Source organism: Cephus cinctus, unplaced genomic scaffold (genome assembly GCF_000341935.2).
Source record: "Cephus cinctus unplaced genomic scaffold, Ccin1 Ccin1_scaffold0101, whole genome shotgun sequence".
Taxonomy (NCBI): Eukaryota; Metazoa; Arthropoda; class Insecta; order Hymenoptera; family Cephidae; genus Cephus; species Cephus cinctus.
In genome coordinates, this window is record NW_014332838.1 from 1,865,034 (window position 1) to 1,886,783 (window position 21,750).

At 39.2% G+C, this 21,750-nt stretch overlaps 2 protein-coding genes across 2 annotated transcripts in view; both read right to left on the minus strand.

The window, feature by feature from the left end:
* LOC112495422 overlaps positions 1-283 on the minus strand; it is a 41,226-nt gene extending 40,943 nt beyond the window's left edge. The window contains exon 1 of the mRNA XM_025092050.1: positions 1-283. The gene's annotated coding sequence lies outside the window, so the exon portion shown is untranslated.
* A 2,971-nt stretch (positions 284-3,254) lies between these two features.
* On the minus strand, positions 3,255-21,414 carry LOC107274724 (cAMP-dependent protein kinase catalytic subunit). Its single transcript, XM_025092040.1, has 2 exons — positions 10,531-21,414; positions 3,255-10,233 (listed from the first exon to the last, which is right to left on the minus strand). The coding sequence occupies exon 1, from the start codon at positions 20,572-20,574 to the stop codon at positions 19,513-19,515; it is 1,062 nt and encodes a 353-aa protein (XP_024947808.1). The 5' UTR covers positions 20,575-21,414; the 3' UTR covers positions 3,255-10,233; positions 10,531-19,512.
* Between the last annotated feature and the right edge of the window lie 336 nt (positions 21,415-21,750).

Below are 21,750 nucleotides of genomic sequence, written 5' to 3' on the forward strand. Positions count from 1 at the left end.
CTTTTGGTCGTTCTCATGAGCGCCGCTGACGTCGCTGGTAACTTTGCAAACTCCCCCCACCGGCCGCTTCGATAACTAAATAAAGACACAGATGCCGACGCGTCCCGTATTCAACAAGGCAAAGATCGACAATACGAATGCCATTATCCTCGTGAAGTGTCTACATCGAATCGTAGTAATGGCAGTACCTATGTAAAGATGTTATAAAACGATAGGCCGTAACCAGCGTCATCCGACACGCCAGGCACAGTGGCGTAGACATAGGAAAATAAGGCAGAGACGACAGGAGCAGCAAGCGCGACGCTTTCGTTTGACGTCGCGACGATAAAAGAATGCACCGATCTTCGAAGCGAATAAATAACAGGAGAGCGTCGTTCTACCGTCCGTGGCAAAAGGCCCTCTTAGCGTACTTGATAAATACATTTATCGCCTCGGTGCCTCGTCCATCGGCTGAGTGAATCCAGTGACGTCATTGGCGTTCCTCTAACGTCACGTAGTGATAAAACAAAACGCCCACGGACGGCATTAATATTGACCCATCCGAGTAACGTGGACTACGTTATCCATCCTGTGTCTTACGGACAACGACTTCCCTTCCAATTTGCACCCCGTTTAACGTCCTATGTATTTTTCTTACACGGCCGTCCATGGCTAACCTGCATCACGTTTCTGGCTTCTTTACGGGGAATTTCGCTAGAGCCTTGTGAATAATGCTTGAGGAATTTCTGGTGGCTGTGAACGATACCCACCGGTCCTCGAAATTGATCCTCGTATCTTAGATACCTATGATTTATGAAGTAATTAAAATACGATATTCGAATAAAATAATTAACTTGTCCGATTAGAGATATTTTATTATATTTAAATTTTCTGGCGATCAGTGATATTTGATAGGGGAAATAAAATAAAGAGATTCCTGAAAACGCGTCAATTAATCAATTTAAATAGATCGTCGATAATTATCTTTATAATTTGAGATACTAGATTTGAGATAATAGATAATTTGAGATAGATTTGAGTTTCACTCGTGTTCCAATAAACAGGAAACCTTACAGCTTGCTTCACTTTTAATAGTCAACCAAGACCTTGCACCAGTATGGATGCACAAGTTATATGTGTATGTTACATCTCGACTTCCGAATGTCATACATATGTAACGAGGAGTTATACACCGTTACGCTGCAGCTTTCAATTGAGATAAATTCAATATCCCGCAGTGTCTAATCGAATAAAAATTATCCTAGTAGTTGGTGCAGTTGAGTGCATCAGATTTCCGAGATATCTCGATAATATTCAGATACTCGATTAGAAACGTTGATTAGGCCGAGGAAATCACGACTAATCCTTATCCCACAAGACTAATCTTTAGCCCACCGCTAAATACGAATAACCGCGAGCAAGCCCACCGTCGAAGTACCAACCTAAATACCATTAAGGCGGTTCAAATTATAACCCACGTTACCATGTGAATGGGAATGCAATCAAATTACAATCAATCGACATAGTAACAGCTTTCGGTATCCAGCATACCGAAGCACGTCTTACGCCTGTGTAATTTAAGAATAAACTGAAAAAAAGTACATACCAAAAAAGTTCCTTGTTTTCTATTTCTAAAAAAAAAAAAAAAAAGAAATATATTTTCAGTCCAGATATATCACATACGTCAACGATATATGTATATCTGATACGTATTACACATGCAGACAAGCTTAACGCGAAACGTCCGAACTTGGCACAATGTCCTCGTAGCCCACGTACCGGTGCCTATAGAATCGAATTACGAATGGCCCATAATGCAGCATCGATCCGACGTCGGCGGTTTGAAATGCGTCATCAGCGTTACATAATTACCTGCACGTATCGTTATGTAGTTACGTAAGGGTATCAGGGGTACAGGAACGAAGGTGTCGTTCGACAATGTTCCCAGCGATCGAGAGGCCAGAAATGACTTAGCGTCTTCGACCATTAGCGTTACAGAGGTACCTATGTCTATATATATATATACATAAGTGTATGTAATTTTATATCCATTAAAATTGACGCTGGCAATCGTATCTGGTATGGCTACGTTATACTAATTGAGTGTGTCTGGATTTAAGCGGAATTTTCATGGACTTTGATATTGCATACTACATCGTCTTGAAATGCGACTGAACTCGAGCACCGAACTAGCCAAGGCTCGGAGCTGGGTTGATGGTTGGCAAGTTGAGCAGCTAAGCCCAAGAGACTAGTATGCGCAGTAATTATTGGCCTTCGCGGCCTCGCCGGAGGAAGTAGCTTAATTGAAGAATTAGCTTATGTAGGAGGTACTGTATACTTGTACTCGATGCGGGGATCAAGACGTAACTTGGAATGTGAACTAGGCTTTAGACTCCGAGTACTTGGCTAGTTTATAATTGCTTTGAGATGCGACACAATTTCGAGTGTAATTTAATTTTTTTCTCTTTAACGCAATCCTGTGTCTGAGAAAATAATGCACTTACCTTGAACGGGAGCGAAGGCTCGGTCGTAAGAAATAATTGGAATATTAAAAGGCAATCAGACGTTGAATTCTTGTTGGTGGACCGAAGACAAATTTTAATGACAAAATAATAATTAGTTTGTGTAGTGGGTATAGGGATTTTGTTGGCTTTTCATTGAAATTTTCGTTTAAAAGGGAATAAGGGTCGTGGATACGTATAAATACACTGATAAAAAAGATAAAGTCCTAAATATCAATATAGTTAGTGTAATTAGTTTTGCATCTTAACTTAATCGTTAATGTGCTTATAGTGTAGCTGAAGACTAATTTTTTTAATGTGACTGAAATAAGTAAAATGAACTATAGGTAATACGATAATTCTGTAGAATAAGAATGGATGGTAAGCCTATCTTCGTATAGGAATAAAAATTGGTATGTTGATTAGTGCGATTATAATGGAGTCATAATTAGTACGGGAAAGATAACGTGATTGGAAATACTATGTTCGAATTGTAATTTTCAAAAATGAAATTATTTTTTTATATACGAATTTTGAATTTATAATTATTAACCAAATATATGAAAATATTAATCGATTCATCAGTCATATCAAACTAGTGAGTACTAGCGTACTTGCTTCTTAGCACGATAGTTTGGTTGAATTAGGTATACCATACGGTTATCGTATATTTAATTTTGTGAATGGATAACAGTAATTAAAATTATAGATAATTTTGGTAATTCATCTTTTACCTGCGCGTATGAGGTCATAATGAAATTTAACGAGATGGTGTAACTATTTAATAATTTATTTAGAATATGCATTGTATAATCAGTTTTAAGTACTACGATTACGTAAATAATCAAATGTTTAAATACAAATAGCCTAAAACACATTGTCATATGATTAAGATTATATTCACAGACAAACTTAGTCACAGCTTAATTCATGACTAAATATTTCTAGACGACTGATCCACTCTTTCTTAAATCATACGATTCTCTTTGTTTTTCTCCTTTGTTCATCTTCTCCCTTACATCAGTTTAACATCAAACGAGCCGCACTGCTCGAGTATTGATGGTTCGTACGAATCTCGGCTTCACCGATCCCGATCCACCCTATTTATCTTCTAGCAACAAGTGATGTGAGACTTAATGGACAAACACAACGAGATCAACGTGATCGATCTATCCGCGTAATTTTCCATCGGAGGAGAAACGCTTTGCTCCATTTTTGAATTCAATTCGAAAAATATGCAGCATCCGCGAATATCGCGAATCCCTGTTACGAAATAATTCGCGATAACGTGTCACGTGAATCTTGCACAAGAAAGAAACACAAGGAAGCTCTCTGGCGAGTCTCTGACGTCTTGATAATTCCAAAGAGGGAAAAGAGACACGATAGGAAAACAATGACTTGAAAAAGGTCAACGGTCACCGTGTTACCAACCACTGAAATATTAATGATAATTACCATTCCGAACGACGAACTAAAAGCAAATAACCTAGAACCATATTGATTAAATGCTAACAATAGTACAAATAATTTTCGTCGATTCGTTCTGATCTGACGAATTTCCCGGTTAGTCGTATTTACGAGCGACAGAATTAGTCAGATACGATCATTGTAAATGGCTAAACTATTTTTTCATAGAAACGAAATCTCCGGGTGCTCGATATATCATACGAGTCGTGCTCGATTATGAATTTGTAAATAACGACTAATTAAAAAAATTTGGAATTCGAACTCAAATATGTAGAATTGATTTTTCAGAGTCTCGTACGCATTTTCGATATTGATTAACAAGCCGGAAATTCAATATCGCATAATCATTTACGAAATTTACTTTAGTAATTTAATTTAATAAAGTAATTACTTATTTAATTTCTATTTTATAATTTCCTTGAGATTCTTTATCTCACTGTGCACAGGTCTCGAACGGTTTATATTATTTCTATAAGGATCGTCAGATCAAGATTACGATTACGATTACGATAATTCAATCAAACTTTATAATATTTTTCATTTCCGATTTATTACGCTATCGTGACACCACTTAATTAGTTGAATGACAATGTACAATTATCTGATATGGAAACATCTACATATAATTTGTGAATTGGTTAAATCTCATTTGACCATATTATTTCTTTTGGATTAAGTTTAATCCTCCTTTTTTTTTTTTTACACGTAATTACTTACATATTATAATTACTCGGTGACCTTGAACTTCTTTTTTAATTTAATCAAAAGTTTGTCTCTCTTTGATGTATTCTCGAAATTGAAACCTGCACAAAATACAGTTTAATCGACAGATCGAAGCTTGATTAGATCTAGGAGTAGATATTGACGTTTCCTTCCTACCATTGAAAGATAGATAACGTGACCAGTATCGTACATATAACGCAACGGGATTCTTATCAATCGCGAAAACCCAACGTAAATGTAATATCCGAATGAAGATTGTAAGTGCGACACGTATTTTCGTAATTAACGGGAAAAAAAGAAAAAACTGAAAACCGGGGTCGAGATAACCTTCTTCGTCTTATTTTTGGATTTACAGGAAAGGAGGGTTTTTCTTTTATAGATAACGATGCGTGATTGAACGGTTCCACCAACATTCATTATTTAACAGCCATTTAAATTATTTTCTGTCCGTGATAATTTTACTATCAACGAATTCATTACGCGCATAGAAGTTACTTAGAAAAATATTTTAACTGACGCCTTACTTAATAATATACGTTGGTGAAACTGGCATTAATTTTTATGTAGATATGAATTTTTATCTACTATATATAGCAAGCACATTGTTCACTTCTTTTTCGCATGCTGTTATTGTTTTTCTTCTTGTTGTTTCTTGCCTAATAAATCACTATCTAAATCGAATATAACCAGCAACCGGCACTCCCACTTTTATCTCGCTATCGTTCGATATCACATGTCAAAATAATCAATTTTTTTTTTTTTTTTTTTTTTTTTTTTTTTTTTTTTTCCGTGAACGCACTCAAATTTCACGAGTAACGAACACCGCGATTTGGAGTAGCAAAAAATATTTTTCTCGTCACAAGACACATTCGAAAAAGCCAGCCCCGTTAATTGCATTGCTACGAATAGCAGACAGGAAAGCTTGTCGTTATCTAATATTTTGTTTATTTCAAAAAATTTCGTAACTTCAAAAAAAACCTCGTATCCCCCATTCGATCCCTTAATGAAAATCGAAGTGCCGTCTGCAATAATTCACCAACACTACACTCACACCAAAGACACTGAATTATAATGTTCCAGGATTTTTTTTTTTTTTTTTTTTCAATGCTTAACCTCACTAAAAATTCAAAACCCTTTTTCTCTCTATTTTCACATGATCTAAACGTACTCGTAATACGCTAAACACAAACGTCCACTTCCAGGCTATACGCTTCCAGTTTTTATATAATACAAAAAATCCAAACATGAAAAATTGAACTACCATGTTCCGCGTAATTATAGCTTATGATTAATACACCGTAAGCATATATGTAATATGTATGTATTGCTGCATCAATGGTCCATGTCTCTTTATATAGATTTCTTTTTTAATGTCATAGTGAAAAACTGTAGACATAGGAAGTGTATCGCCCGACAATGTTCGAAAGCAAACTTGTCCATACTCTTTCTCTATGGAATAGAGAATAATTCCTCGTACAGCTATAAACTTTACAGCCATTTATTACTTACTGGAATTAATTTTACATTTTTTTTCTCTTCTCTTAATTCGATTATTTACCTTTCACTCTGACGCTTTCTCTCTCTCTCTCTCTCTCTCTCTCTCTCTCTCTCTCTCTCTCTCTCTCTCTCTCTCTCGCATTCGTACCCTCTCCCATTTTTACCCACTCTCGTCATCCTTACTATAGCTCGTATCTCTATGTACTTATTCTCATTGTCTACATCGTTTCTCTGATATATATATATATTTTTTTTTCCGTCATGCAATTTCGACCTATTTCCAAAATCCACAAATCCAGACAATCACGTGCAGTCTTCAACGTCCGCTCCAACGGCAAAAAAATATTCCTCTGACATAAGTTACTTAATCTTTTTTTTTTCGTCTTTCTCTTTCAATCAACTTTTTTTCCCCGCCAATAATCAATTTACCCCATGAACGCCGAAGACTAGACATAGAAATAAGTATAAGTACTATATATACGTTACGAGGTTACCTATATTTCGAGAGAGCATTCGAACGAGAAATTCCTCGTGTGTACCAATCGTCATTTATCTTTTGCACTGCCTTGTACTAAGCTAAATTGCACGAACTCGCTATACATACGCCATACGTATATTTAATACGCACGTACGTAAGTTATGTATATAGGATTTGCAAGGTTTCGCGGGAGCGTCCGCCCGTCGCTGCGACAAGAATTAAATTGTCAGCGACATTTCGGATTTTATCTCCGAGTGACATTTTTTTTCTTCTCCTTTTTCATTTCTCTTTTTTTTTTCTTTTCTTACGCGAAACAAAGAGGGATGAACACTTTTTCTATAAAATGCACACGCAAGGTATTTCTCTGTTATATACAGTATTTATTGCGTCATCGTACTCCGCACTCGGAATTGACGTCACGAGTAGATTACTTTTGTTCCACGTAATTGCAAGAGGATTTGATTGATTAACGTATGGATATTAAGAGCCCGAGTGACACATACATACGTGTGACGAACGATCGGATTTCACTCCGAAGAATAACGAAGGATTCCGAGTGCCGAGTTTTTGACGTTATTTGATTATATCACATGCTAGAATATTTTAGAGAATTGATTGGGTTTTTTTTTAAGGGTGATTTATTAGGACACAGGGATGCCCCGAGGGACACTTTATGCTGTTGGCTTAATGTATCTTCGATTTCATTGATTTACACCGAATGCAATTCTGTACTCGACAATACTAAAGTGATGAATTCATAGATACGTCAGAATTGGCGGGCGTGAATCTTTTCAAAAATATTATCTTTACTCTCAAGCGTCTTTAAATGATAATTCAATGATCTATCGGCTACATATTCCGCCAGAGTCAACAATCCGTTTTACGCGAGCGTCATAATTTCTTCCGAGATTTGTCCCGGTCGTCGTGACGTCACTTAACGACAAATAATTAAGCGAACGATACGAGTTATTCTATTTCGAGCGACAAGCGATTTGCAAATGTCAGAAGAGTCGGCGAGACATTCGCAATTTTCTTTTAAAACTCGCAAAAATCTTTCCAACGTATATATCAATTTAATCATGATCAGCTGGGACAACTTGCTTGCGACACGTTGTAAAAGTCCTCGAGACTCTAACGATAAATGTGAGATCTCGTATTGTCAAACTGTCGCGAGACTTTTCGACAATCAGATCCTCCGACTGTCGCAATCGCACCCAAGTGTCGCTCTGATTCGCCATGATTATTTTTGGTCAACGCCATTATAAAGCCAGCATGGACGGTTGGTAGGAATTATATGCGATCGATCGTGGTCTCCTATATACGTCTCTACATATATGTCCCTATACGCGTTACACGTATGTACTTATAATATATGATTGCATGATATTCGCTTGTTATTCGGCTCAAGCTCGACGAATCAATGTCACGTATTAATACGAAAGGTTGAGAATTTAATAAACGTATTACGATTCAAAGGGAGCCTGGAATGTTTACCGAAGTATCCATAGTTACTTTCTATCTTAATCTTTCTTGCGCACCCTTCGCCAAATTTCCCTATACTTCGTACTTTATTATTACACCGTCTGGTAATATTGCATATTACCAAGTACAACGCTCGTCTCCCAAGGCAATTATTACGCGCGTCGAAATTCTGTAGATACGACCGTACATAAAAAAAAACCACACGTGAATAATAATATAGACAAAATTAAGTTTTCCAAAAAAAGAATGAAGGACAATGACTTTGAATTTTTTTCTTTTTTCATTTACCTTAGCAGCAGCTCTCGAGGTGAAGACTCTGTAAAGGACTGTAAGAACCAAGCCTATAAAAGTCAACCTTAAGAACCGGCTCTTCCTGTACACGAATTACGTCACGATATAACCTGCAAACAGTCTCGAACCGACATCGTACTTCAAAACCGCCATAAAATTGTATCCAACACACGTTAACTCGAGCCTTAATAACCGCTGGATTGTGCCGTTAAAGTAATAAGGAAATGGATGGAGAAGGTATCGATTAAAAAATATTTGACCCAGAGTAAGTATCGCGAAAAATTTTGACGTTTCGCAACCGCATGTCCGTCATTACTGTAGTCGATAATTATAACGGATGAACAATTTCAAATGAAACTTCACCCAATCGTTCCAAGGTATGTAGTACCTCTAAGACGTCATACTTTCCAGTTCCGTTTCCTTGTACTCGGGCAGACGGGAAATTACGTAACGCGCTCCACTTGAAACTGGTATCACTCGTGCCTTAACGTTTCCGTTTATATATACGCGGCAAGCAAGTGTCTCGCCATTCATCAATGACGGCTTTAATCTCTCGGCATTAAATGATCACCAGTGTATTACGGTAGCCGACGTTTCTGAATGAAGCCGCGCCTTCTTCATTTCTATAAGGGGGATATGCCTCCTCGCGTATCTAGAAACACCTTTTGTCCAGGGATCTAACCTTTCTCCGTAAAAGTGACATTTGGCATTATACGATTTCACGAGCGAGCGAGCGCCGTTATTATTCTTCCTATATCCGCGTATACCAAATTTTCGTCTCTGTAGATCTACGAAGGACGTCCATGGAAGGAGTCCACCGACTGGGACGATCGGATAATAAAATATGGACTTTGCGAACGCGACGAAAATCTATACCTAGTCTACGTACATTAGCAGCCGGACGTGCATCGGATCTAGATAGACGAATATTTTTTTGGCATTGGTATAAATCCACACGGATAACTTTAAGAGACGTTTTCATTGATTACGGCCATTCGGTCCGATCTGTATCAAGGCTGACACTGATGAAGCGTAAATTTCAACCGACGCCAATGTCGAGTGTCTTTATGATATCGCTTGGACAGATAAAGCCTGACATTTGCTTACAAGGAAGAGTAGACGTCGACGTATATAACGGTTGATAAGGTTGATTAGATAAGAATGTCATACGTCACGAGCATGTCACCAGGGATGAATTTATATGTGAATCCATGGATGATTTTTTTTTCAGGAATATAAATAAACATGAATATAGACCGCGTGATATGATTATTTTGCTTGACGTCTCACTCGTGATAAAGACCTTGGAGAAAATTTGTACGACGTAATATACGTTTGTGGGTGGTAATTAAAAAAAAAAAAAACTGGGACTAATTAGCAAGCGGAGTCAAGAGTCCGATTTATCGTTAATGACTAATGACAGTAGCAAATTTTCTTTGACTTTACGATACACGATTACGAATCGTTCAGTCAGATCGAATCGATGACAATCGTAAAGACAGTTAAAAAATAAAGTGCCAGGGACTTCCCTATCGTGAGATTAGATTACAATGTAATTAACCGAGTTTATCGTAAAAGTGCAAACAAACCTTTATTGATGGTCAAAAATCAAAAGTAGCTCTTACGTATTGTATGGCTTTGTCTCTGTCAGGTCCTTTTGCTCTCCTTTTCCATAGCCTGTAAATATTATCAACAGCTCGGTAACGTTGCCGGACGCCAAACTTCGCCGAGCGTAAACGACAGGATGAACAAAATTTCGTTTAGATACCAAAACCTCCCACCGTACTGACTGGAACGCTTTGATCGTAGGTACTGCTGAATGAGGAAAAATAAAAAAAAAATGTAAGAGGAAATTTTTCAAAATTTTATCAAATACGTGGATAACGTAGAGTGTATCGTAAAATTTGAGTGGCTCCTCTTCAATTATAGATTACTATTTATCTAGGCAATCGATACTACGGTCTTTAATCTGGAATTGATTCGATATCAAAGTCACGAATGCTATTGATATTTTAATCATCATGAAATTTTTAATTACCGATTAAATAAAAAGGCTGATATTTGACGAGAGAAAATTATTTTAAGAGTGCCATTTAAATATTATTTTGATACCTTGACATTTAGTTTTTTCTACGACCATCTTCTCTCGCTATTGGTATATGGATGATTCGACGGCTATTTAGATGCAGTAAACGAGCCTTCGAGATAGCGCTGTCATCACATTGTTGCTCGACCTCGCGAGATGAACACACGAACGACCATGACCAAGAGCAATCATCATAAATTATCGGAAATTATAGGGAAAGGAAAAGAATCATGTCGGCAGGGTTGAAATTTAAAGAATGGTGGAAAGAGTGCGAAGCTGATAAGGTCCAGCAAGAGTGATAGCGTGAACCTGGATAAGGACGAGAGTACATAATGAATGGAAGAGATATGAAATAATAAAGCACGTTAATCGGGAATAGTGTTTTCATGGATAAAGTAAACGACAAACGGAACGATGTATAAATAATACCATTTTTACAATAGGATTTATTTAAATTAATATTTACAAAAAAAAATTGAGATTGGTAAACCCATAAATCATAACTCATACTGGGTCAAAATAATATTCATTTGATAATCAACTATAAACGCAAGTGATGAGCTAAAATTTACATAACGTAATCGCAAGACAAAAATCTCTCTTTACCATAACCTCCAACGCGATACAGACAGCTCCGCTTAACGCTCGCCAAGTCGCAGGACTGAATGTTAATCGCGATAAAAAATTTAGCTCTCCGCCATAGCCAAGTTACAAGATTCTCTTAGATCGCTGATAAAAGGAAAAAAAATTCCATGCGATTCCCCCGAAACAATCTTTACGACCGTAAAAGTTGTCGGCGAGCCACGATTATCGCCATTAATAAAACTCATACATATTTACATCTCGTCATGCTCGTATATACTGTTACACGCAAGTAATGTGGTCGTATCGGATTTTTATTGAACACCCTATCGATTTTACGACTGTAAGCTTACACGATCGCGCAGGATCGCTTGTTAAACTTGCTCGACTCTTTTGACATGCGTAAACAGTACGCGTAATACTCATTAATACGTAAACGCTATAGCGTACAAGAGTTGTAGGAACTAAAAGTACAACAAATTACTATATATGCGATTGACAAAGAATCTGAGACAATTAAATGATCGTTGATCAAATATGTAATGTTATCATCTACGATAAGGTAAATTAAAGACGAGCATAAATTTGTCTTTCGAAGGGTTGAACGAAAATTGGCTATGAAATTAATTATAAAAGTAACCATACACGGATATATCAGTACCTACGCGGCATCCGAGCTAGTAACGTGGAAATTCGAATGAAAATTCGGATCGTTAAGTACGAATAAAACTCCCAGGATAATAAATCTTCCCGCGCTCACTGCCCTAATAAATAATAGCGAGTAATGGTATTAATAGATACAAAAATAGTCGCAACTTCGACAATCTGACTTTATCCATACTGTTAATGAAGTATACTGACGTTGATGCACCCTTAAAACTTAATGTACAAGTAAACACGTGCATATATACCAATACTCGCTATAACGAACGGCGATACGATATAATAATAGCATCGCGAGACCACTTTCTAATGGCAACTGAAAAATATGAATAGGACAAGAGCACGGCGAACCAGATGCAACGACGTGACTTTTGTGAGACATCGATAAAAAAAAGATACAGACAAATTTTATACGCACTTTGACATAACGCTGCTCGAATGAATCTCTAGTCGTATAACTATCACGTCCACTGTTTTTATTTGTAATGAAAGCATTAACAAAAATAAATGTCGACATAGATATATTAGACCTCACCAAGAAATTGGCTGGCTCTTCGTGGTTCGCGACGGTGCTGCCACTGCGGCACTGAGTCCAGTTACATTACAACTTTCTAGATGGCAATGGCGGCGGGTCTCGCAATGCGTCAATTAATGTCCGGAGTGTTCGACAGATGGCATTTAGAATTACGTAGGTACATATGAAATATTTATAACGAGCGTGATACTATTTTTAGACGACGAGATTAACGCGGAGACAAAATCATACGATAATCTTTGGCTTATCACGATACACGCAGATGCATACTGTCCTGACCCTGGTCAACCATTTGACTCCCTAGGATTTGCATGAAAAAAAAATCAAAAGCAAAATGAGAAAACGAGATGCGTGAAAACACACGTTTTATACTACGACATAACTGTATCGGTGCTTTAAGAATTAGCCAGTGTTCAAAGGGGTGAGTCTCTACGAATAGATGTTACTAAAGAATGACGAGTATAAAACAGCCGCGAAGCTACGTCGAGTCCGTTCAGTTTGAATCGCACTCACCGTGACGGGGCTTAAAAGGATTTTCGATGATTAAACTAAATAAAAATATGGCTGCCGCGAATAAAATGACCAGCTAGGTATAACTGAGCGACACGTTTTTACCACGGCGACAATCCCGAGCGATCGATATCGCAACGCGGCGACTCACACCCTGACCACTGGAAACGAAAAAGTTGTTTGTACTTCGAGAAAGCTGCCAATGATGTAATAAACGACCATTGACAAAAAACGTGAGAGTACATTTTGATTATTAAAAACGGGAGTGAAATAAAACTGAAAGGTACTTAACAAAAATTTAATTTGTTCATTTAAAACACGCGACGACCTGTCAGCCAAGACTGCGGATACTCGAATGCTGAATTAAACATCAAAATCGCCAGGACGTACAACGACATGAACGTTTCCATCTCTGCGGTAAAAGTAAAAAGTTATCTCGCCAGGGCATCGTGTCTTTGACGGACTAAATGAATTGTCAATTAATTCCCAGTCACGCGTCCCACGTAATCGGGTTATTTATAATAATAAAGGCGTCGTTCGTTCCGACGGCGTTACCTTGTACTAACGATATTCCCATCCTATTCTCTTTTTGCAGCCAATTAAAATCGTAAACGCCGGTTGCGTCATTTGACATTAATGACATCAGATATAATTTCGTACCCCGTAACTGCGTCTATACGTTCGCACGTAATACTAATTTTTTCCTTCTTTCGCCACATAAAACTAAAAAACGTATCACTCGGGTTGTCAATGTTCCCTTGCAGATCTGTATATTTCCATCCCACAATGCACCGCGCGTACAAATCTAATTCCCTCCAGATCTAAATATCGTATATCCGTATACCAGAATAGCCAAAGGTGTCCCATAGGATTAACCAGGAAATGTTTACGGTTATCTCACTCAATTTCCTGATGGCCTTGTTTAATCCCAATAATAATAATAATTGGTTATCAGAAATCGGACAGAATAAGGCACGCTTCTCGGCGTTGGATTCTCAACCAATATAATTTCATTTTTCATTGAATTAAAAAAATGTTTTCCCTCACTTCCTCCTCCATCCTCTAGCTCACTCTTGGTTCTACATCAACCCATCGGTACGAAAGGATACGTAAGTGCGAAATGTATGCGAAAAAAAAATATACACACTTTTGCAATTACAGCCGAGCTAATATATGCCTCGAGGATTCAGAAGGTTGAATGTAATTAATTAAAAAAAAATCAATGTCACATATGCGTCCACGTATGCTTCTAACACATGTGTTCACGTCGAAGTAAGACGAGTCGAGAATACGTGCCCCTCAATTAGGATGAGTCTCGGTCTCACTATCTGGTAAGATCGTTTACCCCTGGTGCATTGGTCACACGAGATACGAGAACAGAAATGATATGACGACGACAATGAAGAATGTTACAAAGACTCTAACGTTGTCGACGCGCCTTTACTAACACGCTCAACGTAGATTAATGGCGCACCAAAGAAATGAGGTAGCCCGTTGCTCGTCATCCGTAAGCTCAGAAACTTTGGTCATAATCGTTCGTCCGAAAGACTTGTGTACCCTATGCGAATACAATTTTTTTCTCTTATAGGGATCCAGCAGACACGATCGTTACACTGGTTGATTCATTATTTTTGAAACGACTGTTGACTCTAATATTTGGGCGATTCAAGCAGAGTCTATATGGAAACACGTGAATACTGAATAAGACAATAATTGAAATATTTATGTTTAAAAAAAAATGTTACGTAGGATCCAAGAATATTTTTCATTCTATATAGCCAATTGGCCTTTGAACGAACGTCAAACGAGGCCATAACGATTTCTCGAGACACGTTCCTCAATTTCGCGATGGATATGAAGACCCTGGCGTCAGCGAAAGTTGCGTTATTTATAATGCTACGTAATGTTTGTCCAGGTGTACGTAATAGGACGAACAGATTGCCAGTAAAAAAAAAGGTCAACCAAATTAAATTGAAGGGATCGAAAATAAAACTGATATATAAAGATGAACTGCGTCGACTCAATTTGCTCCCACGATTCCTTCTATATTATAATAGTCTCTTTGTTTCCTAATTGCTCGACCTTGTTCTCATTGTCAAACCGTAATAGTTTCTCGAATTACGTAATTCTGCAGATCCATTGTAACAGAACTGCAGTAAAAAAATGCTCGATCATGCTACGTACGATGCCTGGATACTTTATGGCGGCAAAATAAACGAAATTCAAAATCCACGCAAGCTGTCGTCTCTCCCAGCGACTGCAAAGTCTCAGAGCTGTACAATCGTATGAATATTTATTAGAAAATTGTATAATATTAGTAGACTGATTTCAATGTCTCCCTAAAGAGCGAGAGCCTGTAGAAAGCGAGAACGTTCAGAAAAATTTGAGATACGTGGGTGCGTGAAAATATAAGTATGTTTCTCGAAGCGAAATTTCTATCGATGTCACAGACGATCAAATACGATAAAAGAAAACAAATGGGCTAGTAACATTTGAAAAAACTAAGGGAAATCACTCGCGCGGGCCAACATATAAGACGCGGACGACAATTATGAATGCTTTTAACGCGTTTACACACGTGATACGTGCTAGCTAAACCGTGACGTGTTTCTACGTTCAAATGTCAATGAACACGCGCCGTTTCTCTCTTTCCTCTCCTCCTCGTCACGATCCAGCGTGCGTCAGACTGAATGTCCGTCGTTTGTTTTCTATTTGCAGTGCACTTATATGCATGCACAAGGCGAATATACAAACCGAATATTTTTTTAATTCTTTGTCATATTTACTACAGATCCCATACGGCTCGGTATAATCAATATTGTTGTATAATAGTTCGAGTTCGTAATGCTGGACACAGTTCGTAGCTGGACGTACAACTGGCTCGCACGTCGCATTACCCATAAGACACTGTCTGTATCGTTTCTTTGTTTTTTAAGGTTAGAACACAATCGATTCACGCAATTTGTCTAGTTATTAATGACAAATAATTCAAGTTCATGGAATTGTCCATTTAATTTCTCTATTTGACGTAAGTACGCGCTCGGGCATATTATTCTTTTGACAGATTTGCCTCTAGAAAATGGCGAATGATCTTCTGTTTTGTAAGAGCGTGAGTGTCTCGACACGTATTTTCACGTATGTCTCTGCCTTCGGGTTACAAAGAGAACAGAAGTGCGCTGTTTACGTATGTTTCTTAAAATACAAAAAGCACATCTAAGACTGAATGAAATACATAAAGTGAATTTAATGATCTATATAAATAAATATAATAACATGCTCCTGGGGTATCACGTTGTACAATAATGTATGCAGCGATCAATCGTCGGATGAACGTGTCTCTTTTTCATTCTATAAATAGGACATAGGTATGCTATATTTGCGTACGTACAAGACATTTGGAAAAAAGATTCTTATTACACATAAATAAAATATACAATTGAGAGTAGGCTGATATGTAAAGGACAGCGAAACGTAAAATATTCTTCGTAATTACGCCTTGAAGAATATGCTATTAATAATATTATTATTTAAAACGATTCCATCTATGTAATATTTACAAAAAAGATTACCGCGATTTTTTATATTTATGTGGTTCGTATCTCGTGTGCCTAACTGTATATTTATATGGATGTAAAAAATTTCATGATCCTCGCGGTACGTTAACATGCGCGTGTGTCGCGAAGGTACTTGTCGCTGCTCCGTGAAATTTTGTATATTTTGACATAAGCGAAAACCAGTAGTCTTTATTATCGCGTGACGTTACAAAAGTAATCCTGCGGATTTGATAAACGAGTAAACTTGTGAATTGAACCAAGCGAGTTGCGAATTCTTGTGTAAATTGTTTGAAAAAAAAAACAAAAATAATAAAGACGGGATAAAAGATAACAAAAAGATGGCGAAGGAAAAAAAACATTGATTAATGGCTGCATCATGACTATTCATTACCATGCAAATGCCTATGTACACCACACTCGATACTTTAATATTCCGTCAGGCACGAGCGTCAAAATTTTCACAAGTTACGTAAAATTAAATTTTATCGTTTAATTGTGAAAACTTGGACAAAATTCATCTCGTCTCTTCCCGCGTCCTTTAATCCTCGAATACTCTATTCTAATTTCATTATTGCACCGTTATCGTCTCCCTAATTAATTACATTCGATGAGATTAATCGATTCCCACAGGGTGGAATACAACCTCATTATCAAATCCCTGACATCCGGATGGTATCGCATCCACGTGTCAATCATCGCTAAGCAGATAACAAGCAACAGTCACGGATGGGAATACGAATTATTATTTAAAAACGAACCTTAGACTTTTTTCCAAAAAATTCTCACGTTGCACGTAAGATAACCAATAGCTGCAAAGACGCACGGGTATAGTAAGACCAAAAAATATAATTCAAAAAGACGCAGAATTCGACAGAACCGTTTCATACGGAAGATCATCATTTTTCAATCTGTCAAATTTCAAAGTTATCAAGTGCATCACGTTGAACCCCTCCACACATCACATGCGTGAATCTCGTTTAAAACACTTGACGATCTCACTGACGAGTTTACATAATTTTAAAATTCATTAAATACAGAGAACAGTGCATTCGTGGTAGCTCGCAGCATATCTATAAACATCGAACAAAAAGGCGCGCCCTTCTCAAAGCTCGAATTCGTACCATTGCAATATTTTCAAAACCCAATTTAAAACGCGTGACTTTCCCGCCGTTATCACTGTGTCCAACGAGCTCCCGATTGAAATTCAAAAATAAATAGATTCAAAGAACATCTCAGGATCGTATATCCCAGATACATACGTACAATGCGTGACAGGATTTTCGCGCTCCTAACCCCTAGGCAGCCCCTTGTCACAAGGTCTTACTTGCCGAATGCATTCTGGACTCGTAGGTCATTTCGTCACTCGTTCATCTATTGTGTCTCGTACTGGCATTTCATAAAGCCTAGGGAGACGCACGCGATAAATGAGGTAGGGAAGTAAGTATTATATCCTAGACGTGATACGTAATTTAAAGAAATTAAATCTGCCTAGATCGTATCACCTCGCTTAACGCGGTATCTTCTCGGCAATCTTCTTATCTTGCGTTACTTGGTGAATAATACAGCGGATCGCGATCGTGTGCCGTACTCAGGGTGGGAGGGATAGGGGTTGATTAATGAAGGGGAAGGGAGGACGGGCGATCCTTCCAAAATTTTTCTTAAGATGTCTTAGATCTAAAAATACTCTCTCTCGCTTTCTCTCTCCTCCCCTCCCCCCCCCTCTCTCTCTCTCTCTCTCTCTCTCATTGATGTATCCTCACTCTCTCATGGCATATTCCCACGTATAGCTACATCTTAAGCTGATCCCGGAGATTCGCGAAGCTTGCCAAAACTTTATGCACTATTACATTCATTCACTGTACACACGACTCATACGAGACTCTATTAACATTCTCTATGAATTCTCACCGCACTTTTTTAAATCCATTCCGCATTCTCTTTTCTTCGACGTAAACTTCCACCACCCTTCGCGCCTTACTCAACCACTTTTGAACCATTCCGACGTATTCACGATTTCTACTTCTCTCCTGTTGTTCTTCCTCTTCTTCTTTTCGTTCCTCATCCCCAATCCTCTTGTGTCTCTTCTTCTTAAAACGACTCCAGTTGAACACTTGTACTTGAACTCTTGCACTATCCTCGGCCGTGACCTTGATTGCTCCCTTCCATCTTGATTGGCCAAGATAAACTCTCAGCTAATCTGGCGCATCTCGAGACCCCTTCTTGATAATAGTGGCTTCGAATTTCAAGACGGCATTGAATGGCACTCCGTGATCGGTATAGTGCCTCGTATCGTAATTGTGAACGGGAAACCCGCGCTTATTCCGGGCTAGGTGCCCCTCGTCATAAAAGATAATGATGTTTATACGCGGCGACGATACAAGGAACGACGATAACGACGACGGGGACTGCTCGAGATGATTATGACGTCGATAGTTTGGCGCGTTATATTAAACGTTCGAAAAGTAATGTATACTGTTTCGTTTTATCCGCGCGCATTAACGCACAGTCATTGCAATCTTAAGACATGTCCTCAGGACGGTCGAGAATAATTAACCTCGGGATCCTCTTCGAGTTGACACGATTCCGTTGTCGTTCAGGCGTGGCGAAACGGGAGTGTTTATAATTGCCGATTTTACGGATCTTCGTCGCTCTGCTATGGCTAATGGCTAATGGATACTTTGTCGCAAAGTTTAACGACAATCGCGCAATTAATCGGATGATGAAGATGAACGACAAAGCGCTCTCGAGACAGGCTGGACATTTTTCTCGATGGAACGATGCGTGGCGTATTTTAACGCCGTACGTTGCTGATGCGATGACGTATAGAATGAGGCAACGTATTTCCGGATGCGTGATGTCAAAAAAACTTACACGTAGTTCGAGTCTTCTGATAATTATGAGAATCGTGATGGGGGTGCCGATCCGATGGAGAAGAGCGAATTGGAGGAAGAGATTCTTCCATGGGAGAAATAATAGCGTTTGAGCGCGACGGCCAGAATAGATCGTGGAAGTCGAAGCGCGATATTTTTTAAAGTATTCACTTCGTCGGGACACGAGGTAACAGCCTGTAGAAGCGGCCTGGATAACGTTATCCGCATTCTTGCCGAACCGCGACCCTTTACCGAAATCAGATCGAACGTCGCACGCCAATTGCGCTGCACCGTTCAAAATTCGGCGAACTCCTTAGCGCACTTTTCGGTAGATGAGATTCTAAGCGCCTCCTCCTCGTAGTCATCGAAGTTGCTAGTGTCACCAGGACCCTTGCACCTGGGTATGAACGGAGCTTCGATCCTTCTTTGGAAGACGGCTATCCAGTCGGTACTCGCAAACCATTTGTGTCCCTTTATATCATTTACGCCTGCTTTGAGGTTACCATACCTTTTGGTGAGGTCAACTTGTAGTAGGTTGCGTAGCATATCTTTGAGGTCTGAACCAAAGTGTGATGGGAAGCGTACCTTCCCACTGACTATCTTCTCATAGATTTGTATAGGTTGATCAGCGAAGAATGGTGGATACCCTGCTGCCATTTCATAAACTAGAACACCTAAGGCCCACCAGTCGACAGCCTTGTTGTAGCCCTTGCTGAGAATAATTTCAGGTGCTAGATATTCTGGTGTACCGCATAGAGTCCACGTCCTGCCCTTCACTCTCTTAGCAAAACCAAAGTCTGTGACCTTAAGATAGCCTTGAGAATCGATCAGCAAATTTTCAGGCTTTAGATCTCTGTAGATCAGGTCAAGATAGTGAAGGTACTCAAATGCCAAGACTATTTGGGCAGCATAAAACCGAGAGTGGGGCTCTGAAAAACGGCCTACTTTTCTGAGATGACTGAACATTTCTCCACCTGGCACATACTCCAGCACCATGTACAAATTTGAGTTGTCCTTAAAGTGAAAGCGAAGAGATACAAGGAAGGGAAAGCTGATAGCCTGAAGGATTCTCTTTTCATTCAGAGTGTGCTCCACCTGCTTGAGCTTGACAACCTTTTGCTTATCAAGTATCTTCATAGCATAATACTCCTTGGTTGGTTTGTGCTGAACTATCATGACCCTGCCAAAGGACCCTGTACCCAGGGTCTTGATTCTCTCAAAGTCATCAAGACCCGCGGTATTTGTTGGATTCTTCTTCCACTTCTCTTCAAATTCCTCCTTAGCCTGATCGAGGAACTCCTTAACGCTCTCGGCAGCGTCCACCTTCTTATTCGCCGTAGCGGCATTATTGCCCATCTTACTAGCCGCACTCGAGCCTGCCAGGGCTCCACGAATATCGAATTTTTTCAGAATTTTTGCGCCTTTGCGTAACTTTTAATCAACACCAGCCGGTACGATACGCTCGAGCAAATCCTCGGCGTATCCACCAAGCGTAAATTTTACCGGAAACTCGCGAAATATCCCAAGCTTTTCCGCGAAAATGGGTCAACACTCTTCGTTCGCACCTCGCGCCATCTTTCTTCTCAATTACGCCCGCTAGCTGTTCGTTCTTGCTCTCACCCACCACCGTGAATTATCTACGGTTCTAGCGTCGCGCGCCACGAAAACAAAACCGGACGCTTCTATCTAACTTTATGATATTTCTCCGTGAATAACTCTCCCTCTCCGTCACTCTTTTTCACTTCTCGCTCTCACCTCTCTTGCAACAACAAACCAACACTCTCCACTGACTACTATCCTCTTGCTTCACAATTCACAACTCCCTTCGCTTCTTTCGAAATGTCAAAACACGGTGTTCCAATTTTCGAGCTTCTCGTGACCGTGTTCCTTATATTAATCGCGATTTCTCGCTTTCAATTTCTCTTGGTATCGTTTTGGAGCCGTTCTAGGCCCGATGGCCTTGCACTCTTCCCAGAGACACACACTGCGTACCCGAAAGCTCCACGTTCCACGGCACACACGTCTCCCGCTGACAAAATATTATATCATCCAGCAGACGAGTTGCTTGAGTACTATTTTTCCCTAAGATGGCGGCGCCGCGGCCTGTGTTGTCCCGGATTTCGCACGAACGCGAAAATGGAGGAGAGCTCCTAGGAGGTGAACCTCGCGCGGCGAGCCACCCACTGGACAGGTCAATTCCACCTTCCAAGTAATTCTGTGAGATGGCGGAACAATCGCCGTCAAGTCGGCTGGTGCTGCCCTCCAACGTTAGCGTCGCGGAACTCCCACTTTCTCTGCAGCTGTACGATCTGTTCCCGTTAATTTCCACTCACTGTAATCCACCTCTCCCTTGACTTTAGCGTAGACACAAGAATAAAATAAGCATACGAAATTTTTCTCAACGCCAAAGTATCCTGCGTTGCGAATAAATAATAGCTATACTTTGCTTTAGACTTCCACTCAAATTTGAATCTTCTCATCAAAATTGTGTATAACGAATCTACATTACGTGTTCCTTGTTACACGTACCAC

What these genes read in the sequence shown, in the direction of transcription:
- LOC107274724 (XM_025092040.1), bottom strand. Translation starts at nt 20,574, where the DNA reads ATGGGCAATAATGCCGCTACGGCGAATAAGAAGGTGGACGCTGCCGAG.